The sequence below is a fragment of the Mus pahari genome, chromosome 9 (assembly GCF_900095145.1).
Source record: "Mus pahari chromosome 9, PAHARI_EIJ_v1.1, whole genome shotgun sequence".
NCBI lineage: Eukaryota > Metazoa > Chordata > Mammalia > Rodentia > Muridae > Mus > Mus pahari.
Window position 1 is genome coordinate 88099533 of NC_034598.1, and position 16067 is coordinate 88115599.

At 39.3% G+C, this 16067-nt stretch overlaps 1 protein-coding gene across 1 annotated transcript in view; it reads right to left on the minus strand.

Moving 5' to 3' along the window:
* C9H12orf42 (chromosome 9 C12orf42 homolog) overlaps nucleotides 1-16067 on the minus strand; it is a 141179-nt gene that overhangs the window by 36718 nt on the left and 88394 nt on the right. The window contains exon 4 of the mRNA XM_021205845.1: nucleotides 12855-12966. Within this exon, the coding sequence (XP_021061504.1) occupies nucleotides 12855-12966 (112 nt within the window). The remainder of the gene's footprint in view (nucleotides 1-12854; nucleotides 12967-16067) is intronic.

Genomic DNA, 16067 nt, shown 5'->3' on the forward strand with positions numbered 1-16067 from the left:
TGCAACCCTATAGGTGGAACAACAATATGAACTAACCAGTACCCTCAGAGCTCATGTCTCTAGCTGCATATGTAGCAGCCATCATTGGGAAGAGAGGTCCCTAGGTCTTGCAAACTTTATATGCCCCAGTACAGGGGAACACCAGGGCCAAGAAGTGGGAGTGGGTGGGTAGGGGAGCAGGGCAAGGCGAGGTTATAGGGGACTTTTGGGATAGCATTTGAAATGAAAATAAAGAAAATATCTAATAAAAAAAACAATCCAGATTGAAAGATTGATCATATGCTTTTTCCATGTCTTTGTGTAGAAACAAGACCACACTTCAAGTTTCACAATGAACACTACAAACTGTAAATAAGTCTGGATTGCATTAGATTTGAATGATGACATGAGTTTTTCCCTGAGGTTTAATGATAGGAAAATCTCATTGTATTATCACCATGGTCTCTGCTCTTCTTCCAGATGTCAAAAAGAAAATAGCCAGACAAAAGTTGGGGCTAATTTGAATGAATTTGAGAACTCTGTATCCTCACACGGTTTACAGCTTAGACATCCCATCTACAACGCAATTCTAAGGACCTGCCAGGCCCACTCCGAACACCATTCAGAACACAAAATAAGAACATATAAATGTGTTAGAATGGTGACCCAAGTCCAAGTACCATTGTCCACTTTCAAAATATCTATGTGTTCTGTTAATGCAATTTTCCAGAATAAACTTCAGAGTTCGCACAGACAATCAAATCTCTTCACCACCAAGAACTCTAAAGTGAGTCCCCAAATATCTTCTTCCATTAAGAAGTGAAGATTTGGTCATCAGTGCGAGGAGAGGCCCTTGGTCTTGTGAAGGTTCTATGCCCCAGTATAGGGGAATGCCAGGGCTGAGAAGTAGAAGTGGGTAGGTTGGGGAGTAGGAAGAGGGGGGAGGGGATAGGGGATTTTCAGAGATGAAAATAGGAAAGAAGATAAACATTTGAAATGTAAATAAAGAAAATATCTAATAAAAAAGGGGAGAAAGAAGTGGAGATTTTAATATCTTCTTTTCATTCATCATACAGGCCTTTAAATCACCAAATTGATTTCTTTTGATTGACTTCCCTTTACTATGATAAAAATCATTCAAGGCAGCAAACCTAAAACAATGCTTTAATGGAGAAAACAAGCTCAAGTTCTCCATTTCAAACAGTGTATTTATGAATGCCATTGTCTGACTGAGCACTCTCAAAAGAAACCCTGCAGTTAGCCAAGGTACACTTTCTAACATATACTTGAAACGTGTTTCAGAAACTTAACATTTTAGTAATTCCAAAACCGAAGTGTATGTGTGGGGGCAGGGAAAGCTTGTCTTCCTCCAAGGCTACTGATTTTAAGGACAAATTTATTGAATCGGCACCATCGTGAATGCTCCCAATTATTATATTCATAAGCTCAGATGTCTGTACCCACAAGGAAATATTTTTATCTGCTTCATCTTTAAATAAGAAACAGTAGATAATCTCAAGTGTGCTATCTAGAGTCACGTTATGTGACCAAAACTAGAGGAAAGCAGAGGGCCCTCTAATATTTATACAAACTGGGTTATTTCCAACTGCTTTCCTCTTCGTTCAAGCAAGAATAAAAGATGATGCTTGGATTCAGATAGAGCATTCCAGTTAGGTTGTGGTGCCAGCACCTGAGACACCAAGCCAGGAAGAGGCCATGATCCAAGCTGGTTTGAGCTTCAAACTGAGATCCTAAAAACTCAAGGGCTGGGTTATATCTCAGTGGTGTAGCACTTACATAGCAGAGATAAGGCCCTGGGCCCAACCCCTAGCATCATTTCCTGAACCTCAGCTACAAAGATAAAGGGGTTGCCATTCATGCTCCCCAAAGATATAGTTTAGTGCAAAGGTAGCAGCTGAAATGGTGGTGCCAAAGACAGATGTTTACTGAGCATCTCCATGCACAATTGAACATGACAGTTCCATACACAAGCTGAGAAGCAGAGGTGCCGCCATTGGCTAAGAAGGCCCATACAGTTCTTTCTCCTACTTACAAGGCCATAATGCCTTAGCCTCCTTCTCATCTGTAATGATGTTCATATCACTGCTCTGCTACCCGATCCTTCCTCTTAGAAACTGTAGTCAACCCAGCACCTGTATGTACTATTCAGCCCTCACACCTCTCTGATACAGACGATAGACTAAGCCTTGTGTCCCATTGGCTCCACCAGTGGTTCTGTTCTTTCTCAGGAAACTCAACTGGAGGCTTGAGGACCAAATCAACTCTCTGCAAAGCTCTGGTAAGTCTTAAGGACACCACATCTTGGGCTGTCCATGGCAGACCATGCAAGTGGGGAAGAAGAAGGTGGGAAAGAGGAAAGACTGCAGACAGCTAAGAGTGAGGCAGGTGTAGAAAGGGAGCAGAGTACCTTAGAGAGGGGAACCCAAAGATACAATAAAAGTCACAATGGCTTATGAGGAAGGAGATTAACCTGGGACAGCAGTCACAGGTTCTCCTGTAGGGCTGGCTAATGATCTAACGTCACCTCACTGAGCTTGTGTGAGCTCAGTCGCATGCCTTGTTCTCCTTGGCCTCCACCTCACACACAACTGGAATATTAATGGCACTCCTCCCAAGGGTTTTGGGTGAATTAAATAAAACACACTTGTAAAGCAGTCTAATACAGCTATCAACATAGAGCATCTAAAAACTACTAGCTCACGATAATTAAAATTATAATCTTTCTGTGGATGTTTTCCATTCTATAAAGTGGGGATAACCATGGACCTTCCATCATAGGCGGTAAATGAATTAATATACATAAAGTCCTCAAGGAGTGTCTGGCTTATAGTGAACACTCAGGAAACTCGTTAGCACTGTGACCACTGTTGATGATGTCATTACCATTTACCACTGTCTTCATCATCATTAGCCCAGCACCAGCCAGGACTTGGCAGCACTTTTGATAATTACCACTTTCAAAGATTAAGCCAATTATTCATACAATGATAGAATGATATTTGCCTCTGTGCCGAAGTGTGTGACTCTTGCGTTCTGCATTAGAGCTATTTTTGCCGGTGATCCATTCATTATGAAGCAGGTGTAATACTTTACTTGAAAGGAATACACAAATGAAAGCAATCTAAATGTTCCCCAAATGGGGAGTACATAATTCAACTATAGTAAAGTCAAGTATATATAATGTCGTTGAGCTATTAAAATAATATGAATAAAGATTTATTGAATTAAATTGTGAATCCATATATAAAGATAACATAATGGCAAATCAAAGTGTTATGATTGTACATAGCATAGGACAGCAACACTAAAATAATAGCTATGTACATACAGACTCTAAGGAACATTGATGGGTTTCACATTATGTTTTATTTATTCATTTATGTTCATTTGTGTGTGTGAGAGAGTGTGTGGAGGGGAAAAAGAGAGGGAGAAGAAGAGAGCACACATGTGGAGGATAATTTTTTTAAAGTAGATCCTCTCTTACCACCATGTGGGTCCCAAGAATAGAATCCAGGCCATTGGACTTAGCAGCATGTGCTCTCACCTACTAACCCACAATGATTAGTGTTATCACAGTAGGTAGGCAGACAAAAGGATTTCTGACTCCACTGGCCATGCTTTCTATAGAAATAATAGAAATAACTGCCTAATACACTACTAACTTGAATCCCCCAATGTTAAGCCCTAGTAAGTACATAGAGAACACATCATTTTTCTTTCCAGACAGAGTAAAGCAATAGTAATCCTTCACAGTTTTAACTGTCATTAAATATTATGGTAGAATTTGTCAAAGGTTAAATATTTAAATATATGATGTTTACATCAGTCTTTTTCTGAATCACTTCTGTGCCATGCTATAACATCTTGAAATAAGGCAGGCCACTAGTAGTTAACAATACATTTGATTGTACTCTAGAATTCTCAGTGTGGCTTCCTGTGGCACTCCTATCCATGTTGATGTTCCTCACCAGACTGAACACTCCTCAAAGGACTCTATATGCCCAGACCCTCGGGGCTTGTGATCCTGTCAAGTCTCTTAGAATGTTACATTATTTTGTTAAACCCAAGACTTGTTCAAGAGGTACTGATAAAGAAAAGACTCAAACATTATAAAACCAAAAAATAAAATAAAAAAATCTTGAGAATGTGTATTCTAAGTCTTGATGGTGCAGAGTTGGGTGGAAGGGGAAGAAAATGAACTTGGTGCAGAATCAACTGAGGAGGAACAAGGAGCAACTTGATGGCCAGCCCCACCCAGGGCTCACGCCCCACCCCACCCCAGGGCTCGCGGCCCCGCCCAGGGCTGGCCTCACAGCTTCACTAACACCCTTTAAAACTGAATGCTGTTAAGCACTGATGTGGTAAATTCCAGACAGCCAGCAGGACCCAGAGAAAGTTTACCATTGGAAAAGCAGTATAAATGTCTAGCCATCCTTCCGAGGTTTAACCTCTTCCTTCTTCCTAAAATCAAAGTCTTAGAGAAACCTTATACTGCACTTAAAGAGATGTTTATTAAGAATGAGCAGCTGTCTTGGTCTGTTTCCTTTTGTTACAACTGACAAGGGCAAGTAAGGTAATTCATTTAAAATATTTAATCAAGTATGAGAAATGTCGAGAGGGGAGCAGAGTTGATTTTTAATTTTAATATTTTAAGTTAATATTTAATTTTCAATAAGTATTACCTAACATTATTATTGCTCTCACTTAATCTTCAATATTAAAAAAATTGCAGTCCACCAGTTATGGCATAAAGAACACTGCTTAGAGTGAACATTTTTCAATAGTGTTCATTGGCCAACTATGTATTAGCAGCAACTATATTTTGTTATTAATAACAAATTCATTTTATCCTATAAAGCATAATCTTAGAGCAGAACCATGGTAAATATCTAAATATCACTTGCATTTTCAAATACTAACTATTACCATATATGTTCTGTTAAGCAAACTAGTTCATTCGAAATTGATAAATAGGAGATGATTGTAATATAATGTAACGGTTTAAAAACTGCTTTCTTCATATGCACTTTTCCTCACTGTCTTAATATCTGAACCACCTCAAGGAGAAATATGTCAAGACATAGACACAGGCAAAGGTTTTTCTGAAGTAATATTGCGAATTCACCAAAGCTTCTGTACAACAAAGCAAACAATTGTGTTTTTCTACAGCCTACACCCTACAGAATAAGAGAATAGACTTTATCGCTAGCTATATGCCTGCCTGAGGATTGGTATCCAGAACATATAAAGAACTTGAAACACTAAACAATAAGTGGACCAATGAAATGGACAGAAGTTTCAGAAGTACAATTACAAAATTATGAAAATGCTCAATACCCTTAGAATCACAGAAATGCAAATTAACACTGCATTAAGATTCCCTCTCAACCCTGTCAGAATGTCTATAATTAAGAAAATAACCAATAATAAATCCAGGCAAGACTCCAGAGGAGGGAGCTTCATATGCTACTGGTAGGAGTGTAAATTGGTCTCGCCAGTGTGGAAGTCACTCTTGATGTTACTCATAAAAACTAAAAATAGAACTAGTATATGACCCAAATCTACCACTCCTGGGTATATGCTGAAGGACTCTAAGACAACATATCACAGAGACAACACACACCCATGTTCACTGCAAAAGTATTCATTATAGCCAAGTCATGGGATCAAACTAGAAACCCATCAGAAAGAGAATGGAGAAGGAAAATGTAGACAGGCACAATGGTGTTTTACTCAGCCATAAATGAGAATGAAATTATGTCATTCACTGGAACGTGGTTGAAACTAGAGACCCCATTAATGGAAATAAGTTAGATAATCGTTTTGTATATTGTAATACTAAAAATTAACATGAGATCTTGGAGAAAACAAGAAGGGAGGTCATAGGTTCGCAGTATTCTATTTGTAGGTGGAGTTGATAGGAAGTGAAGTGTTCTGGTTAACTGCTCGTCAACTCGACCCAGTTCTGGATGAGTGGAAGGAGTCTCAGCTGAGGAGTTGCTGAGGTCAGACTGCCTGTGGCCACGCCTATGCGGAGTGGTCAGGACAAATGATTGATATGGGAGGGTCCACCCTACTGTGGGTGGTGCCACCTCCAGGTGATCTCCTGCTTTGGTTTCTGTGGTGATGAACTATAAACTTTAAGATGAATTACAACACAATATGATACACAGCAACCCCTTTGTTCCCAAGTTGGTTTTGGTCGGAAACAGTTTTACTGCAGCAACAGAAGGCAAACAGGAGCAGGTACCGTGGAGCAAATGTGGGAAGCAGTTTTGAGCCAACCAATGAGGATGGTGGTACCTGAACTCTCCCTTCCTCAAAAGCAGTAATGGCTTGTATCCACTGAGCTATTCCTCCGGACCTCCTGGAGGTTTCTTAAGGTTTAAAACTTGCAATCTCATAAGTAGGTGTAGACATTTAAGAAATTACATTAGCTATAGAGAATTTTACAGTGGATAAATGGATTGATGTTGTTCACTGTTCTTAAAACATGTCATATGCCACTTTTCAGATCTACACTGGTGGATACATAGCAGAGCTTACAACACCCATTCTAGATCTTCCTTTACTGAGAAGAAACATTCACTGTGCTTGCTTTATTGCTTTAGGAGTGTGCCTGCCTGTCTCCTCAAGACGGCAAAAGAACCTCATACTGAGATGCCAACATGGCTAAAAATGAATGCCCTGGATGAGGTTACATGACATCACACTATTGCTCGTGGCTTGTGTGGTTGTTGTATTATGCTTGCAGAACTTGACTCATGACTATTGGCTTTGACCTCTAAGACAGTTCAAAAATTGAGGAACTTTACCTTTAGACAGAGGAGTAATGCATGGCATTAATCGTCACTGTAATTAATAAGGGAAAGACAATAAAATAGTACAAAAGGCTAAAAGAAAAAAAAGTCAGATGTAAAATACTACATATTTTACTTCTTGTTCCTAGAATCTTTACAGATACAAGTACACACACACACACACAAACACACACACACACACACACACACACACACACACACACACACACACATGATTTTATGCTTCCAAACTTTAGGTGATTGAATCCTTCATGTATTTCGTTATATTTAACCCCTCAAAAGATTTTAAGTAAATACTACACTGTTTTCTTTAATAGCCACTCCTTGCCTTTTTAACACTCAGTACTTTTGTTAAGACTATCACTATCTTTGTAGTATTTCTGAGTTGCAAGTGTGATAAGTGATCAGGCCCCCAACCTGGTTTTTCTCACTGAGGCAGGTGCTTTTTCAGAACATAGACTTCCTCAAAGGCTCTAGTTATCATAGAAATCTAATGCATAATTGTAGGTTGAGTTGACATTTCATAATACTAATCATAAATATAACTGATTCCTGACCCTAGCCATAGCTCTCTCCCTGTCACTTCTAATAAATATCTCATCAACCCCAGTTTACAAACAAGTTTAAAGAAACTAACCCTGGGGGGTCATGTGAACTATTAGTACCCAGAGAAAAGAGCAGAGTGTCTCCAGTGTTTGAATGGCAGGTAGACCAATGGTATGATGCAGCAACGCTCATCAGAACCTCCCCAAGCACAGGACTTCCCATTCTGGGCTTGCATCTGGCTTCATGATCATGATAGAAAGTTCAGGAGTTGACATTGATGGTAATAGATTCATTCTTGAACAGAAACCCCATCTCTCCTGTGCATGAATATGTTTCTATGACCAGCCTGGCTACACTATATTTGCTTCACTACTCTTTGGGAAATATAGCCCAACTGGGTGAGGAAGTTATTCGTAGATTTCACATAGGTGATAGTGAGTCTAAAATTGGTTCCATACACTGAAACTCTGGGAAGTCTATGAGTTAGCTCTTGATGCTTAATAAACCATCTCGGGGCATAGGAGAAACATTATTTGATGAGGTGCATTTACCTTCTTAGGTAAACATGAAGGAAAACCTGTTTTTGATATCCAGAGACACATTTCAATGCCATGCATGGTGGCACATGCTTGTAATTCCAGCACTGGGGAGGATAGACCTCTGGGGTTTGCTGTCCAACTAGCCCTGACTACACAGTAAGTTCCAGGTTAACAAGAGGCCCTGTCACAGAAAACAAGGTGGACATTGCTAAAATTTGATAGTTTACGTTGACCTTTGGCCTCTACATACACGTACATGAGCCCACGTGCATACACACACACAATTTACTAGTCAATTAATGAAAAATAATTAATTCTACAAATCATTATAAAACCTTAACTAATCTCTAAGCACATGTGCCTGGGTGCTTGCATGTATGAACACAAGTTCCCATGATTCTGAGGTTGACAGCTCTGTGTCATCTCAACCAAGGCTGGGGACTTGATGATGAACACCCTGGCAACTCTAATGATGAGGAGATTTGTCAGTCACCCACATGTCAGCTCTCAGCTGGGGTGACAACCTTATGTTTCTTATCATTTATTTATCTGTTAAATGCTAAACATACCTTATGCATTCAGTCTAGGACAATGGTAAGGCTCCCAGCAGTAGCAAGGGTGACTGAAGGCAAATCACACTTAAATTATCTTCCTCTGTGGTACCTTCTAGAGTCCCATTAGTCAAAACTAGGAGAGTAGTTAAGCTAGGAGTTGACGCCGTGTGGAGAAAGACTTCCCGTTGACGGGAGGAAGGAACAGAACAGGAAAATACATTTCAAAGGTGCACGTTATCAAGAAGTCTGTGAAGTTTCTACAGCTATTTTTACAATTTTTGTGGCTGTTTGCCTAGTTTAGTCCTGAAGAGAAGAGAAACTGGAAAGGGATATGATAATTACTAGAGTTATTTAAGCAACAGCACCTGGGAGGAGCCATCCCACTGACACGAACAACCGATACAGCAACCCAAACATTAAGACCAAGTCTATGGAGGATGTGAAGTATTACTTGACTCTTTCTTTTAAAAAAAAATTATTTATTTTATGCATGTGGGTACACTGACACTGTCTTCAGTCACACCAGAAGACGGCATCGGATCCCATTACAGATGGTTGTGAGTCACCATGTGGTTGCTGGGAACTGAACTCAGGACCTCTGAAAGAGCAATTGGTACTCTGAACTGCTGAGCCATCTCTCCAGTCCTGCTTGACTCTTAGCCTCTATAACTGATCCATCTCCTTTTCATCTCTACCTTCTCACATCCTCACCCTCACTGCATCCCTCTGGTTCCCTGGGAACTTTTTCTCTAACCTTCCAGCTTTCTCCTTTGTTCCTGCTACAGTTTTGTACACAAACCACAAGGCGATAATCTTTAAAAGTAGGTGGGAAGAGGAACGGAGACTTCAGTGCCCCCGTAGAATTTAGGACAAAATCCAAAGCTCTTCCTTGCGACTGACAAATAACTTCAGTACTAGTTTTCATTTTAATTCCCACAACATTTTCCTTTCTCCAGAATGAGTGTCAATTTTCCTAAACCCAATATTAAGTAATTCCAACTCTTCTGCATTCCCTGGATTCTATAAGTTAATTATTTTGGGGGTTGTTTTGTTTTGTTTTTCTTTAATTTATCTTTCTTTTTTTAGAAATATTGTACAGAAGTTGCTCAAGAAAATTTTCTCAAGTCAAATTTACATAGTTCTATAATTCATTGGTTAGCATCCAACTATGTCTCATCACATATGCAGATCTGTGATTATTAGCATAATTAAGGTCTAAAATAACATTCCAGTCACATCAACAAAGTCTCCCATTAAAAAAATAAAAATAAAGACCACATATCATCTGATAACTGGGTAAGCCATGGTACATCCATACAACAAATAGCCTTTTACTCAACATAGATCTGGAGTGCATTAGACCAAGTGAAGGAAGTTAGATTTGGGAAACTGCATGTCAAATGATTCTGCTGATACAAGAACCTAGAAATGAGAGACCTATGAACATAGTAAGTGGCCTGTCTCTCATCAGACTCTGAGGGTGGGCAGGGTCTGATGACAAAGGGACATAAGAAAATCCACCTGCTATTTTCCTTCATAGATTTCATTATTATTTATTATCTATTGCAACCTGGATAATTTGTTTGCTCACTGATCAATTTTTACCTTACTTAAACAGTACATTTCAAGAGGGCAGGAATCTTACCTATCTTATTCATGTCTGTATTTCTAAAACCTAGTCTGATGCCAGTCACCTGTTCAATCATGCTTGACTGAGTAAACTGATGGTTATGTAAACACCCCCACACCAGCTTTCTATGTCAACCCTCATATATAACCCACGATCATGCGCTGTGAACACCATATCCTCCACATTGAATCTGGCTCTTCCTTCCCTCCAGTTTCATAAACACACCATTCCCTTATCATCTTGTTCCTTGACTGCCAACAGCCTCAAGAATAGTTTTCTTGCCTACAAGCTTGCCTTTTGATCTGTCTTTGATTGCTACTAGAGACAACTAGTTCCCCTTCCCCTGTTGGCCAGCCTCACTAAGGATCTTCTCTCTTTCAAGTGTCCAACTCAGATCCCCTTCCCATAACAGAACCCAGAAACAAAACACTATTCATTTGTCCTAAGGGCTCCATGGAACCAAATAAGTGCCCCAGCTCTAGAAAGTCCTTGATAACTAACCCTCCAACCATTGGCGGCCTTAGCTTACCTGAAGACTTCAGGTCACCAAATGTAAAATGTATACTAAAGCACTTTAGAGCTATCAGGGGAAGGGATGTCATTTTAAGCATGGCATTTCTCAAATAGTTACAGCTATAACCTCAGCTCTGAAGATCTCGTGTGTTGAATTTTGAATTCTTACATTTTTTTTTTTCAGATAGATTGGTGGCCAGTTTTGGTCTTTGATTGTATTTAGAAAAGAACTAAGCATTTACTTTTATTAAATTCCATCAAATGCCTGAAATTAAGTGACTAAATATCTAGCAGAGTCTTTGTATGATATTAACAAGAGTGAGATAGATCAGAACCCACTTTAGTATGTGCTACCACACCCCTGAAATATGAAATACATATTACCATTCCCTTCTAGACTCCAAAGGAGACAGACTAGTTCCTGGACTTCTTTTCCATGACCACCATATCCCTTATATAAAAAGGCATTGTACTTGTAAATAGCCTACAGGACCTTCAACACAGTTTAAATGATCTCTAAATTACTACAATACACCTTAACAATGCATATGCTATATAAACACTTGTTTAATATAACAAGACTAAAAAGTCTGTATATGTTTAAAATAGAGGTACTGATAGGCATAAATACATTTTGAGCTTTAGTTGATTGAATTTACAGATATAAATCTTTGGATAAAGATTTCATCAAAAGTGTACAATCCAGGACATTGAAGATGTCATAAAACCAACAAAACCTTTCAACATACCCGATATCCAAGTATATTCAAGAAACTAATGCAGAACAAGCCTGCCTCCATCTTAGATGTAAAAGACATCTTATAGTAAAGACAAACTAGATTCATTCCTATTGATGAGTAAACCTCTGTTTCTCAAGGATCAGGCTATGCCCCACCTGTAACCTTAGCTACAAATGGTTCTGTACCATCTGTTCCAGGAACAGCATTATGTCTTTGTCTCAAAAGGTTATATGAGCACCTCGGGCTATCTTGTTTTGACTGTCTATTGTGATTTCCTTGTTTTGGCCACCTCTTATATTCTGCACCCGTAACTCTTTTATTTTTCTCCATTTGGAAACCCTCTACCCCTGAGTCCTATAAAAGCCTTGTGTTTCTCACATCCAGTGCTGATCTCTCAAACCCTGCTGTAAGAGGAGGCAGCCCATATGCACAAATGAAAACGTTTGCTCGAATTAATTGCTTTCTTTAATTAATGTGGCCATGATGGTTTGGGTCCGTGGTCTTTCTCCTTCCATCTTTGGTAGTAACAGTGTATAAGTATATTGTATAAGTGAATAAACAAGTGAAAACTTTCTAACATTAAAAATTAACCACACAGCACACAAGTCAGAGCCCGACCATTATCTGCTTCGTTGATTGCTGTAAAATTGTCGCTTCTTCTTGGATAACAAATTGGTCATATAATTCATCTTCCTTTCAAGTCAGGGAAACACTCTTCAGAATGGAATTTATTAATACTCTCAAGTCGCCGTAACAGTCCGTAGTGAAAGAACACGGTAGATAAAAATACAACCACACATCACGTTGGTCTCATCTTAAAAAATTAAATTCTTAACAAAAGTTTACCTCCCATCAACTTAGTTTGGTAAACCATCCCTGCCCCTCACCTCCCTTTCCCTTTCCCTCTGTCTCCACCTATACACACACATTTGGTACAATTTGGGTACACTTTCCACAGTGGCCCATCTAACATTTCATTTTCCCAGATCCTTAAGACCCAAATCTGGTGACTCAGAGTCATCAGACATAATGTAAAGACACAAATATGGGGAGAAATAAGGTTTTACTTTTGTTTGCTTCATTTTGGTTTTTGAAACAGGGTCTCACTATACAGCCCCCGGTGGTCTGGAACTCATTTTATACAGCAAATTGGCCTCAAACTCAAAGAGATCCTCCTGCCTCTGCCTCAAGGTTTTAGTTTTGAGACCATCCACTCTAAGAATGATACATGCCTCTGGCTACAATATGTTACCCTTTCTGAAAAATGAAAGCAAGAATTAAGTAAAGCCAGTAATATTCGTGGGACAAAATCCTATTAATGTCCATGCGCCATGGATTCATCGAACCATGAACCAATGTCACTCAGGATTTGAAAATTCCATAAACTAATGAAGTGCCTCTTTCATTGCCATGTTAGAATATAGCTAAAGTATAGAAAACCTTATGATTTTGCCTATATCTCTATAGTTTTTTAAGGAATCCATGGGATTTCTTAGGGTTGTTGAATTTACCTGGAAATGGCAGAAAATGCAATTTATCCGTTTTCTGTGATGAGGAAAATTTCTTCATGTGAGTAAGGAATCTGGAGCAGGGCGAAGCTGTGGTTTTACAACGAGGGACAGGCTGTGAGGGAAAAGAGAAAAATAAACCAAGCAACGTTAGCTTCGTGACTCCCTATACAAGGTGCGCCATCTGCAACTCTTATCACTCCAATGAGTGACCCTGTAATAGCACTTTTGCCTCTTTATTCTTTAGAAGATTCAACCCTGAAAAAAATTGATTCTAAATACCCACAGCATGTGTACCCATACACACACACTCACAGACACAATGACATACAAACACACAGATACACACAGACACATACACATGTACACATATACACATATACAAGCATACACACATATACACATGCACACATATATAAAACATAGACATGCACACATATATACAAACATACACATAGAATACATAGACACTCAGGCATACACACAAACACATATACATATACATACACATAGACACACATAGACACATACACACAAAAATGCACACATGCACTATAAACACACACATACAAAGGAGTTAATGAACATTTTCTGATTGTGCAGAATTTTTTTACTGAGTTACACCATGTGACAGAAATGGTTCATTAAATTGATGTTTTAGTGAAGGGTGACCAAAATAAGAACCACCAATATGTATCAATTTTATTGTTGTTGTTGTTGATGGTGACGATGATGATGATGATGAAGCTAAGATGAAAGATGCTAAGATGAAAAACAAGATAAGGTTAAAAGGAATAGGAAAATGTTAAGAGCAGTACTCTTAACTTTTAAAATATTTATTTTTAACTGTCTTAGTGTTTGGAGGGGTCGGTGTAAATCCATGCAGTGACTGCAGAGAGCATCAGAGCCACAGAAGTGGAGTCACTAGCAATTGTGAGTCACCCAACGAGGGGGCTGGGAACCAAACTCCGGTCCTCTGTAAAAACTCTAAGTGCCCTTAATCATTGATCCATCTTCCTGGCCTCAGTATATTTATATAGCAATAATATATGGCTTCACAGACAGAGACATACTTCAGAATTAGACTCATGGGCAAAGGAAGTAGTTACTATGGTGGTATCTTGTGAGAGGGTCATTACAAGCACAGGGAGTATCTAGTAATTCAGAAGGTCGAGAGGAAGAAAGAGGGAAGGAGTCAGGAGAAAAACAAGAGACAAAACAGATACAGAGATAGAATAAACAACAAGGAATTAAGTCAATGAAAAGATGACTTCACAGAAAAGCTGTTTATTAAATGTTGTCTCAGTGCCAATTGCTCAGCAATGTTTGTGTGCAATTATAATTGCTTCCATATAACTGAATATTATATCATTGCTTAGAAATTGGATACACAATATGTATTATTTATATGCAATACTTTTGATATTGATATTTGGGGTAAAACTAACTTGCTCCTGAATGAAGATTGAGCTCTTACCTCAGCCAGCATTCTGCATAACTCTTAGCCTTCTTTCTTCAGGGAATAGTTTATGTACCAGTCCACAAATATTATACTGAATGGGAGCATCCTGTAAATGTCCTAACATAGAATCTTTCACTTTGGCGTGTATTGTTTTAAGCCAAAGAGGCAAAGACAGGAGCTTGAGAAGATACACACTTTTCAGCCAGGGGCAAGAGTTGGCAGTTGAGAGACCCAAACTAGGCATACCAGTCACAAGAGTAGAGAAGATCAGCAGAAGGAGGGTCAACAGACTGTCCTTTATAAGCCTTTCTGGTTGATCATTTTCTTTATTTGCTTAGCACTGACTGAATTAATCTTTTAAAAATCCACGTGGTCAGGAGGAGGGTCTTAAAGCCCATGCCCATAGTGACGCAATTCCTCCAACAAGGCCACACTTCCAAATAGTGCTACTCCCTGGGCCAAGTATATTCAAACTACCACAGCTACCTTCACAGCAACCATTACGCTCACTTTAAAATGGAAAACTAAGTAACTTTCCAAGGCTGTGGAAATGACTGTAGTAAGGAAGTCACAAGTCTAGTCTTCTCAAACTCTTATTTTTTCCAAGACAGGGTTTCTCTGTGTGTAGTCCTGGTTGTCCTGGAACTCACTCTGTAAGCCAGGCTGGCCTCAAACTCACAGAGATCCACCACCCCAGTGCTGGGATTAAAGGCTCCCAAACCTACATTCTTAACCTCACATCATATTGCTTCCTTTTCTTAGTGCTGGCACATCCAGTAATTCAAATGCACAAAGGCTTGGCAGTTACCCAGGTAACCTTGGCCAGCCTCCTGACCTGCTCAACTCTGACTCTCGAATCTTGTACCCGCTTCCTCCCTGACAATCCTCCAGTGCCCATTAGCTGAGCTACGTATGAAGTTTGCCTTCCTGGAATCCTCCTTTTCTTATTCTTTTTCTAAAATAAAAGCTTAAATGAGGTACACTCCCACCTGTGTTTTAAACAGCTGTCCGTGACTTCCATCTAAAAATCACCTGGGGAAAATTATATTTTAAAATATAAATCCTGATGTGAAATGCTTATGGCAGAGTCTGGGAGTATACACTGATTTTTAAAACCCTACCCAGATAAATATACAGATAATGAATAACTTCTTAGGGTGGGGTGCTGGCTCGGTAGCACCACCCAGAAGCCTAGTACATAAGGAGACTCTCTCACTCCACCTAGATCTACAAAATCAGGATCTGAATCACAGCAGAGTTTCCAGCTGACTCTCCACACACATTAAAGGTATAGTCCACATTTTTATGTAAAGAATCCATTGTTTTCTATAGAAGGGGAAGCTGGTCATAAACCAGACCTGTGCCTCATCCTCTACCTGACCATCAGAGGTCTGCAATCTACACAAAACTAATCAAAAACACCAAGTTCCTGCTACATGAGACACTTTATTGATCTATGTTGAATTGAATTGAATAGAATTTGATGTTTCAAAACATACACTGAAATACATTGTTGCATTCGAATTGTGTGTTTCATGGAGCTGGGATCAAGCCAAAATTATGGAATGGAGAAGAGAGGCTGCAGGTGTTGTGAGACAAAGGAGCTGGACTCCCTGAAGAAGGAACATCTCACCAGAGGGAAAGGATTGCTCTCTACGAAGACCTGTCCCAATCGATGGATTCAGTATCTGAAGTCGGCACGGGTTCTATATTTTAAGGCACAACCCCCAGCTCTCTCTCTCTCTCTCTCTCTC